An 11,792-nucleotide genomic window follows, 5' to 3' on the forward strand; every position below is an offset into this window, starting at 1 on the left:
ACACGTGAACGATGCAGTTAGTACGAACTGCTGCCCCAGTTCTTTCATGGTTATTTGGGCTTGTCATCTACTTAAGAATTTTCTGATTTCTTTTTATTCTTAACCTCTTCAAACCTTGTACATCATGTTGTCTTCAGTGTAGTCACACTGATGATGCCTAGAGAAGCCAAGATCTATTTTCCAGATATTCTTTTAGTTAAATACACAAATTTAGTTAAAATACACAAAATTCAGTTAAATATCCAGACAGCTTGCAGTGGAAGAGTGAAATCCATGTGCTTTATTGCAAGTTAAATGTGGAACTGAGGGTTTCCAAAACTAAATGAAGAAAATCTGATGAAACTAATATTCCATTTCCAGACATGAGAGATATAGAATAGAAAATTCACATCATGAACAAACATTCTAATCCTGCTAACTCTTTTAATTGACTATCAAAGAGGAGAGACTCCTCTTTCACTTGGAGGAAATGGAGGGCTAAAAATATAAAAATGAAGCTACTACTAGTGGGCCAAAAGCAAACAGAAAACAGAATTTAGTGCCCTAATAATATGGAAAGTAATTGCTGCAGAATCAAATTTTTCTCTTGATAAGATTTCAAAACCCACTAAGTACATATTACTCAGTGATGTGTGTATTCTTGGAAAAAGCTGTTGTGAATCTTCAAGGCAGCCCAGGCTTAAGTGATGTGCAAAGAACCTATGGTAATGATGATGACATTAAAAGGTTCATAGAACCAGTATTAATAGCTAGAAGCAAGATGAAGCACTAGCTTTCTGCAAGGGATCACAGGCAAGAGCACAAAGCTTAGAAGAAAAGAGAATGTGAATTTTAAGAACAGCTGAAAACAGCAGGTAAACTCTTCTATCTACAGTCACCTAGAAAATAAGAAGGAGCTTGAAGAATAAAGATGAGCTGGAACTAAAATTCTGTATGAATTAGGATTCCACCAAATAACTCCTTATTAGGCATTATGCTGAGCAAACACAGCAGTAATTTTGAGACCTTGCTCAGTATTCGATGCCCACAAGATGGTAAAATTACATTATCTAGAGAAATGTATCCCGCAGGTTAGAGAATTGTGACATATAATCTCAGAACCACACAATAATTCTGGCATTAAAATCACCTTGTTTTAGAACAAAAAAACCCGAATTTAAAGTTACTCCAAAATGAAGCTATCTTATTTTGCAAAATCTAATAATATTCATAAATAATAGTCCATTTTAAGCACTGTATAAAGAAGATACAATTAACTGTAGTTTCAATAATTCCATCTTTTGTGAATTAATATTATAGTCAAGTGTTCCACATCAAACCTTTTGTAAAAGTAAATATTGCATTTTTATTTTGGAAACCCATAAAAAATACTAGATGCATAAACATGAAAGTGAAATGTCTCATAAACTTGTATTAACCAGTGAAACTTGTCATTTAGAATTTCTCTGTCTAGCATGAGTAAAGAGAATTAGAAAAGAGAATTTTAAATATGAAGTTTACAATTAAGTTTCATTAGTTCCCTCTCTTAGCAAACACATTCTTTCAAAACAAGGATCTTACTAACATTAGCATTGTCCCTTAAACAAACACATAGGACAGAATGGATGGGCTTTGCCACAGGAAATACTGTTACCAACCCTTCAAGCATCAGTGAAAACAGATAAATATTTCAATATAAAGTATCCCAATAAGGCTGCTTCTGAAGTGGGTTTGGGTCCCACAGAAAAAAAATGACACACTTGCACTGTAACTCACAAGAAGTAAACTTGAACTATAAGATAGTGAGTCATCAGGGAGTTGGCTTCAGCAAATCCTTCATGTAAAGAATGATGCAAAGCAATTGTCCTGCTAGCTGGAAATATACATGCTGCTAGGAGAACTGTAGCCAAAGAAATGCTTGCTTGAAAGCCTGCTTCCAAAAAGATACTTCGTAAATGATTCTTAGCATCAAACATAAATGTGAACTATCAGACATAGTAGGGTAGAGAAGAAAATAGAAATGGGTTAATTAGGTGCAGAAAATACTAGTATTGAGCACATACCGGAGCACATCTAAGCATATTACTGTTTTTCTATGATGAATGATTAAAATAATCTCTTTTTTTTTTTTTTCACTCACTATGACTGCTCCATTATGTATCATTAGGGAATGGAGATTTATGCATGCAAGTGTTTGCCAGGCAACAAAAGGGGGATGTAGGGGCTATTTAGCATATGGCAGAAGAAGTTAACAACGAGATCCTAGTAGCTAGTTTACACAGCGGGCTTTGCCCACAATGGGCTAATTAACCTTAAGAAGATGCAAGATGAAAGAGGGTAAAAATCCATCTCAATTGGCAGTGCACTGTGCATGCTATGATACTAATGATTTAAATTTATCTCAAAGAAAAGATATTTTGTGAAAATTAGAAAATCTTAAAATGGAATTATTATGGACCAGTTGGCCGGTAATAATGCCTTTTGTGTTATTAACAGGACATTTACAGACTCTTGAGGCTACATTGGTACTAGTGAGTTAAAGAGTATTAGGGAATATTTCCCAGATACTGAAACTAAACGTTCTCTAAAGTGAAACAGTAAGAATAGTCACTGACACTTTTTGGCCTGGACCAACTAGCCTTCTCTTAAAACCCTCAGCACAGCTAAGAAGCTATCATGGATTCATGACCATCCCCCAGACTTCCCGTTTTTGAAACTAAAAAAATATATTCCCAAGTAAATTTCTTTTAGCAGTATAGACAAAACCTGAGTCTTCTGGAGCCCATTTTACCTGAAGGTCAATCTAACCAAAACTTATTTAGGAAAGTTATAGAGAAACCATATCTATAATTTTAATGAACAACAACCAGCCATTTTTTGGCCCAGGACACTATATGCCATTAAGAAGGAAATACAGCAACTTTATATTTCCTTTATATGCACTCTCTGTGCCAATAACTGTTTGACAAAAGCCAGAAGGCACTCAGCCAGAGACTACATTGTGGAAGGAAAGCCTTTCTGATCCAATGAAGAGAAAAACAAGATGCTTTGACCACCACTTAGGGAAACAATAACATGATCATCATCAATCAAAGGAAACCTGGGTAGCAGAGAAGACATTGCTACAGTCTTAGTATGTCTAATAATACTGGTGATTAAGCCTCTACTTTACTTGCCAAAATGTGTTGCTTTCTAAAGCAAAGTTTAGAGATTAACGGCAAGTGGAATTATTGGATAAAATGAGGTGAATGGTCTTAACCAGTTTCCTAACTCTGCTGTGTACATATTTGTTATGAATGTGCAAAGTTCGAAGATGAATGGGAGAGCTTCAATCTGCAAGGCTGCAGCCACAATCTGCAAAATTGGAGCCCAACACAAGAAATAAATTATGTTCATTCTTTGAGGACTAAACAAATCGTGCTGCAGAAAAATTGATTTCTTAACATCAGCAAAGACTATTGCAAGAGGAAGTGCTTCCCAATATGAGCAAAAACCAGAGTTAAACGAGAGCCAAAACAGTCAGTGAAACAAGAGTTACATGTTCAGTTAAAAGTGCAAGCACTACATGTCTGCGATGACTTTTATAAATTCCTGGAGTTTGGATTACAATGAAACTGACATTACAAATCACTTTCAACAAACCCCTTTTTATCTTAGCAGGCAATTATTCAGAAATATAATAAAGGGTCCTGGCCAGCATTTTATTTTAAATATTTATTCTGGATTAAGCGACAGGTTGGACTGGTCTAAGGGGTGGACCAAATGCCCAATGAACTGATAACGTGAGAATCTATTCTGTGCTTTATCAGATGTTACTTTAAATATTTGCATATAAAAAATGTACATACAAAATTCTAATCCAAGTTTTTACTAAAGGAGCATCATTCAAAACAAACAAAAAAGCATAACAATGCTATAGTTATATTGCTTTTGAAAAAAACCCCTAGAATGGGCTAAAAACATTGTTGTCAATTAATTTTCTTTTTCTTTGAGGAATCAGAGATATCACCCAGTCTACAGCAACAATTATGCGCTGAGTACACCTCATAGCAGTACTTTTTAGCTAATCACACCAGTTTAACAAGCATGATATGCATGCATAATATGCTGTGTCTTAGAAGGGGATGGTGACCACGCAAGATGATCAAAGTAATAAATTGAGAAAATCATCCCCTTATAGACTTACTGTTTGAACTTTGTGGAAATCCAGGTAAAGAGGATGGACCATTCATTCCAGGTAGAAGAACAGGAGGAAGGCCAGGGAGTCCTGGATAAGCTGCTGGCAAACTGATACCATGAAGAGAACTGCTGTCCATCATGCCTGGCTGCTGTACTGTTAATCCTAGCACATCAGTAGCCTTCTTTATGCGATCCAATTCTTGCTGTGCCATCAGCTGTCTAACTGTTGTAGGAGCTAAATAATCTTTCTCCCGATCTAGCTGACTTCCCACAGTTTCTCTCACTTTTGTAATATGTTGTTTGGAAAAGATATGATCTCTTATGGACAAACGTGCAGAGTATTTCACACCACATAGAGAACATTCTGGCTTTGTCCCATCAGGTCCAGTCTGATTTATCATGAATGGCTTCCCTATGTTAATTTTGAATTTCTTTTCTTTAGCCCGGGCATTCTGAAACCAGACCTGGACCACACGTTTGGGCAGCCCAATCTCATTCCCTAGCATTTCGCACTCCTGCATTGTTGGAGTCCGGTAGTCACTAAAGCAAGCCTTGAGAACTTTAAGCTGAAGGTTACTCATTTGTGTTCGGAAACGTTTGTGGCCTGGCCGATCACTGTTTTTGGATTTAAAGGGATTGCTAGCTCCAAAAGGGTTAGGAGAACTTGGATCAGCTATGCTTGAAGTTTCACTGCGATCGGCATTATCATCAGGGTCATCAGTAATGTAGTAACTTTGGTCGTGATCACCATCTTTTTCACTGAAGTGTATTGAAGGGCTTGTTAGGGAAAAGAGAAATTTATCATCAGTATTGTCATTTGTAGGTGTAGTTGCTGCTTTTGGTAGTGTGTCATTCACAAGTGGTTTTGGTTCTTTGGGGGGTGATGTGGGCTTTGCATCCCCTGAACTGCCAGTTGTGCTTTCCATTTCATTGTTCCCCTCATCCCCTGTTGTGGCATCACTAATTGCTGTATTAATTGATGAAGTCTCATCAAAGTCAGTCTTGTTTTGATCGTATCCAGAGTCAGCAGGAGGAGCATTCAAATTTTCCATATCCTCACTAGACTCCGCTTTAAAAGAAGAAGGACTTAAAAGATTCTTAGGTGACATTTCTGCAGTTTTGCTAACAGGGGTTGATACAGTGGAGGCTAATTCATTTTCACTTGATAATTCAGTTTTTGCTAATGACAGTGATGGGTAATCAAAAAATATGTATTTTTGTGGACTTTCTCCTCCATCTTCAGTTGATATCAAAGGACTTGGAGGCAAACTATAACCGGCCTGTTTCCCTTCATTCCAATGTCGAGAGCGAATGTGACTTTCTAAAGCTGATTTTGCTTTAAACAGAGCTCGACAAAAAGGACATCTTTTATGGGACTGGGCTGGACCAACTGCACGGAATTGTCCCTTTCTTTCTCGGGCTCTCGTGTTCTGAAACCAGACTTGTACAACTCTCTTTTTCAGTCCCACTTCACGTGCAATGTGATCTAGCATCTTTCTGGTGGGGTTGGAATCCAGTAGGTACTTTTCATACAGTATTTCCAGCTGCTCTGGAGTAATTGTAGTTCTTAAGCGCTTATCACGATGTTGATCTTCTCCACTGTTTCCTCCCTCTTTCTCACTACAGTTATTGTCTTCTTTATCATCTAGTTTTCTTTTCAGGGAACCAGAAACTGTAGCAGGGTGTGTCGTATGTGACGAGCCAGTTTGTGGTGGCATCTGAGCAAGAGAACTATTAAGCAACTGTCCAGTCATCAAAGGATTATTTGGGTCAAATATCATATAGGGCATATCCATTGGTCTTTCTAAAAACTGTGAGTGAAGAAATTGGTTTTGGGCTGCTAGGAAATGCATGTGCTGGTGCTCTTGCCAAAGTTCTAGAGTTGGAAAGGCAACTGTACACTGATCACATTGGTACTGTAATAACTGAGGAGGTAGACTGTTCTGTAGAGAAGTCATTGAAATTGGTAAAGGACTGGAAGGAACAGGTGTGGTTTGTGATGCGGAGGGAGGTCTCCCTACTATCTGTGATTGCTTTTGCTGTTGTGGTTGAGAAGCTGAGGGCTGAGGGTCAGAAGAGGTTACTGGAGTAGACTGTACTGGTTTGGCGCTTTGGGAAGTTGCATCTGTTTGCTTAGAGATAGCTTCATTTTGTTTTGGTTTTTCTGTGGACTCTGGTTTAGGAGAAGCCTTCTCAGGTTCTGGTTTGGGTGATGGAATCAAAGGAGTACTAGAACCAGAGCCAGAGCCTGCTGCGGTGACTGTCAGGCTTTTTGATAAGTCATTTTGGCCAGAAACTGTACAATTCTTATACACTGTTTGATCAGAGGCATCCATAGAGTCTTCAGTTTGACTTTCATCTTGAGCATCATCATCTTCGTCTTTATAACACTGCTTTTTCTGGTGTGTAATCAAATCGAAGATCCTGGGAAAAACCACACTGCACTTTTTGCACTGATACTGCATGTTACTGGTTCGAATGTAACGCTCGTTTGTCAGTTCCCTTTTCTCATTGTCTTTAGTTTCAGCTTGATTTTCATAACTCTTGCGAGCTTTTTGTCGTGCGTTTTGGAACCATACGACAATAACTCGGGTAGGTAGGTTAAGTACAGTTGAAAGTTGTTCAATTTCATCATCTTTTGGATAAGCATTTGTGTCAAAGAAGTCTTGGAGGACACGAAGCTGGTAGTCAGTAAACCGAGTCCTGGATGATCTCTTGCTGAAAGACGCATCAGACTTGTAGGGTTCTACAGCTGAAGGCTGAGGATCTATTCTGATATCTTCCAATACTGTTATAGGAGGGTTGCTGAAGTTATATGGAGAATCTTTATTTCTCTGTCGTTCTTTAAACAGTGTATTACGAAACCAGTGCTTGATAACTTTCTGTGAAAGACCAGATTTCTCAGCCATTTCTTGGATTTGCTCTTCACTTGGAGAATTGTTAATATCAAAATAAGCCCGCAAGATTTTTAACTGGTCATCTGTGATTCTTGTACGTGGACGCTTGAACTGAGAGTGCCGCAGGAAATTGGGGTCTAATCCCAGCTGCTGCTGACAAAGCTGGGTAAGATCTGCAGATAAAGTATCCATTGGTGGCAGCTGGAGGGCAAGTTGAGGAGGCAATGCAGGATGTTGCACTGGCTGCATCATAATTGGAGGGAAAAGCGGGAGATCAAGTGAAACGGGAAGCTGGACTTGAGGTGGGGCTGATGGTGGTGGTGGTGGAGGAGGAGGTGGTGGTGGTGGAGGAGGCGGTGGTGGAGGTGTAGGTGGTGGAGCTTGCAAAGGTGTCGGAGTTGTGTTTTGAATTTTTCCAGCCCCAGCTGAAGAAGGTTGAGAAGGAGTTGGAGGAGGAGGAGGAGGTGGTGGTGGTGGAGGTGGTGGCGGAGGTGGTGGCGTCTCTGGAGAAGATGGAGAAATTGGATAAAGCTTGTCATACGCCTCCCTGTACTGTCGGGCAAACTTTTCTAATGCTCCATATGGAAAAAAATGTCCATGCACATGTTCTTGATGACTTTTCAGAATAAGAATGTTGGAAAAGAGCTTACTGCAGGTTCCGCATTCCAGTTTGTCTGTGTTTTCACCATCACCAGTCTTGCCTTTTTTCTGCACTTTTTGTCTGTTCTCATTGTATTGGATAACTAACTCAAACCCAAAGTTCTCCAATAAAGCCTTGGCTGCATTCCCCCTTGCTCCAGAAGCTATTCTGGGTGGTGGGATGGCTGGTTCTGAGGATTTTGGCTTCTTCATATCTTTGTTTTCTTTTAGTCCTTCATTCTCATTAGTAAATTCTTGCTTTGGCTTCTCTTGTTTTTCAGAAACTTCTTCTGACTCCTTAAATGATGGCATATCCTTTATCAGCTGGCAGTCAGTACTTACTAAGTTATTTTGCTCTGCTTTCATCAGCTTGCTGCTTTGCTGCTGCTGCTTTTGTGACTGAATTTGGGGCTGGGTGGATTGATACTGTTGTGCTTGTTGTTGCAGTATCTGTAGCTGGGTTTGGCCAACATGGTGCTGAGTTTGTATCTGCTGCTTCAAATCTTCTAGCAGTGACCCTGTCATACCAGCCATTCCAGGCATACCAAATGTGGCAGAACCAGGCAAACCCAGATCTGGACTTAAGCTAAATTCTGTCCCAGGTATATAGAATGGGAAAAGGAACTGAGGCTGTTGAAATTGCAGCAGTGCTTCTGGTGTCATTGGAAAGTGAGGCAAAAAAGCTGGATTTAAAAACTGTGGTTGAAAGAATGCAGCTTGTTGTTGCAGTTCATGCTGTAGTTGCATTTGAAGTTGTGCTGGTGACTGGGGTGGGTGATGTGTAGGCTGAGCAGAAATTAATTCAGAAGCTTGCTTTTTATTTAATTCTTTGGCATCTAAATGTGTTTCTTTGCTGTTAACTGCTGGTAAGCTCATAGATTCTAGCATTCCTTGGCTGGGGCTATTAACATTCCCTACTACACTATTTCCACTACTTATATTACCACTTGGTTCTAATTTTGCAGCCCTTGCCTTTGTTTGATGAAGCACAGATCTCATATGGATTTCCAATGTAGAACTTTGGCTATATGCAACATTACAAATGCTGCATTTGTAGGGTTTGTTATCAGTGTTGCTGTTGGTTTCTTGAGGGACAGGACTTGATGCTTCCTGCAAAACCTTTTTGAGTTTATGTAGATGGGACACTGAGTTATAGTGGACCAAGAGAATGTTCTTTTGGGTGAAAGACTCTTTACACACCGTGCACTTATATGGGCGAGATGGATCTAGAAATTTTTCCATAGTAAAATTTGGCCCTTTTCTAAAAGGTAAGGTCCGCTTTGGTTCTGAGCCCATATCATCTGGAATAGAACTACTGTCGCTTCCTACAGGACTTGCTTTACCTTCCTGGTCCATCTCATAATCTCTTTCTATTTCCTGTTCTAGTGCATGATCATCTTGTGCCATACTTTCACCTTCTGCCCAGAGTTCACCGTTGACAGGTAAAGATGCACACAGCTGCTGAAGTTCAGCTTCATTGAGTTCAGGGTGGCCTGCTTCCAAGTGTTTTTTTAAAGCCTGGAATGTACGGAAGCTACGTTGGCAAAGGCTACACATGGTAGCTGCCCGAATAGCGTGATACTGGGAATGTATCTGAAGCTTCTGCATAGTCTTAAAAGCCAAGCTACAATGGTTACAGCGGTACTTATAGACATGGCGGTCAGAGACAGACAGCTGTTGCTTCTTCTGCTGTTCGTTTAGCTGATCCGTCATAGAGTCAGTGGTCTTTATATCTTTACTGCTGCTCTTATTCCAATCTGGTGTTTCAGTAGATTCCTTAGGTGGCTTCTGTTCCTCAGTCTTAATTTCCATTCCAGTTTTTGATTCATCGATCCCGGGGGTATTCTTCTCATCCACAGGACTTTCACCTAGTTAGAGAAAGTGAAGTGTCTTTTACACAAGTAGAAGAGAAGAGCACATAGTATTCATTTTAATTTCTTTTTTCATCAGGAATCAAGAGAGGCACCTCATATGCCATGTGTTGGTTTAGCAAAATATAACAATCCAATCTTGCCCCAGAAAATAAAGCAGACAGGACTAACAGGATCTAAAAAAAAAGTAATAAAACCCACAAAAAATGATCAGACTGGCAGTGGCAGCTGGCCTAGGAGTGGCATAGGGCTTCTATTTGTCAGAAGGTAGGAGTTTACTGGTACAATGGGAACATCAAACAAAAAAAGCAAATAAATAGTAGGAAAGAGAGAAGGAGTAAAAATGGGGACAAGAGAGGGAACAGATAATTAGAAAGGAGGGGAAAAGTGGTCTGGGAAGAGAGGGAGGAGCATGCTGTGACAGGTAGCAAAGTTTGCCAGTGCAGAATACAGTAAGTGTTCAGGATCAGAAACTTACAGAAATGGAAATGCAGACAAAATCACTTGCCTAAGATTCCCCATTGATGGTGAATGTGACACTCTCTTTTAGGACTAGGTCTTATTTGCTGGTTAAACAAGGAGGATCGTATCTTCAAAGTGGCTAGGCACTGATGTTTAATTTTAGCTCCACCAAATGCAAAGAGTCCGGCATACATGTGCATTCTAGTAGCCCTGCACAGGTGCAGTCAGCCAAATTCAGACTCCTTGTTACATTTATCTTTTTATCTCCATGGCTATAAGCAAGCCAAAAAAAGATTCCCTTTACTAAGAAACAAGTAGTTTACTTCCAAATTGCCCATACCTAGCTCTTACATGTCTGGGCTTTTTCTTGCATACCTGGATATTTCCCAGATCCCTCAGCTGTAATGGTTGCAGGTGTGTCACGTTCAGATTTCTCTGAAGCAGCTGCTGGCAATAGCATACTATTGGGCATCATGACATCTGGTACAGGAACCTTTGAAAACCAAGAATATGGTATTACTACAGAAAAAGTCACACTATTTAATACAGTAAGAAACATAGTGAAATTATGAAACAGCAACAGTATGAAATTATAACTCAAAAGATCCACCATATCTGGATGAAAGACTGTCAGTACTAAATCAAGATCCTGATTCAGTCCTTGATAATGGTTTCTAACAGACCACAAATCCAGAGCATCGTGTGTCGCTTGGTGGAGTATCAACTCAATCCACAATAAGGTGATGCTATAGAACTATATATGCTCAATATTTCATTAGTCTCAATGTCACCACAAAGAAGATTTTGCTGATGGTGGCAGGGTTGTCGGATTTATCAGGGGAATTTTCCCCAGATGTCCTCCAAAGACAGAGATCATGTTGAGATATGGTCACCAGTCATTTCCTGACTAAGAGCATTCCCACTTTGCTTCACCTGTACTGTTTTTTACTCAAATGCCGGATCTTCCATGATCTTTGAAAGAAAATTTTATTTCAGTACAGAAATAGCAACTTATTTCCATTTAAAATCAGATTTTTCTCTTTCTTGACTTCAACTGGTTATTTATCTTCTCAGACTGCTCTACCTGTTGTGTTATGCTTTCAAATTATAGACAGAAATCTTTGCAGGATATACTCTTAGCCTGATAGTATTCAATTTAGCTAAGTTGACATGAATAGTTCTTCAACACTTCATGTTTTCCTTTTGCTTTGATCTTTAAAATGAATTTGTATCAGAAATATAGGATTGTCCTACGAAGACTTAGCAGGAGTGGGTTTAGATTCCTGTTCAGCCAGATTCTGCCTAAAGGACCTTGGATAAATCAGTTCAGACTGTGCTGCAGCTCCTCATCTCTAAGAGAAAGACAGTATTTCCTTCATACAGAGGTAAAAAGAATATTCACAGAAGAGATTTTTGAGTTGTAAATAATAATAATAAAATAATAATAATGGAAGCTACATTCATTACGAAGTATGAGTAGAAACATCATTTGTTCCTCTTTAACAGTTTACTAAATTATTTTAAACCTTCATTAGGATACATAAGAATTTTATATCTGTCTCTCTATCTATCTATCTGTCTAAATTACCTTTTGGAAAAAAAATCTAGACATTAAAAAAAAATGTGTTTAGCATATTTGTAATTTAAACATGGCATTAGTAACATCCTCTCAGAGGACTAATGGCTTTGAGTTTACTTGACAGAGAAGGATTTTTTTAAAAAAATTATTTATAGAACTGTAAAATGTCCCAGAGAAGAAAATTTT

General features: G+C 39.0%; 2 protein-coding genes across 8 annotated transcripts in view; one reads left to right on the top strand and one right to left on the bottom strand.

The window, feature by feature from the left end:
- Positions 1 to 11,792, top strand: part of PEX2 (peroxisomal biogenesis factor 2) — a 113,178-nt gene that overhangs the window by 70,196 nt on the left and 31,190 nt on the right. The window lies entirely within an intron of this gene.
- ZFHX4 (zinc finger homeobox 4) overlaps positions 1 to 11,792 on the bottom strand; it is a 149,007-nt gene that overhangs the window by 5,859 nt on the left and 131,356 nt on the right. For all 7 annotated transcript variants that reach the window (XM_032701635.1, XM_032701642.1, XM_032701690.1 and 4 more), the window contains 2 exons: positions 10,403 to 10,520; positions 4,166 to 9,562 (listed from right to left, as the gene is read on the bottom strand). In XM_032701635.1, the coding sequence (XP_032557526.1) occupies positions 4,166 to 9,562; positions 10,403 to 10,520 (5,515 nt within the window). The remainder of the gene's footprint in view (positions 1 to 4,165; positions 9,563 to 10,402; positions 10,521 to 11,792) is intronic.

This window comes from Chiroxiphia lanceolata, chromosome 1 (assembly GCF_009829145.1).
Source record: "Chiroxiphia lanceolata isolate bChiLan1 chromosome 1, bChiLan1.pri, whole genome shotgun sequence".
Lineage (NCBI taxonomy): Eukaryota > Metazoa > Chordata > Aves > Passeriformes > Pipridae > Chiroxiphia > Chiroxiphia lanceolata.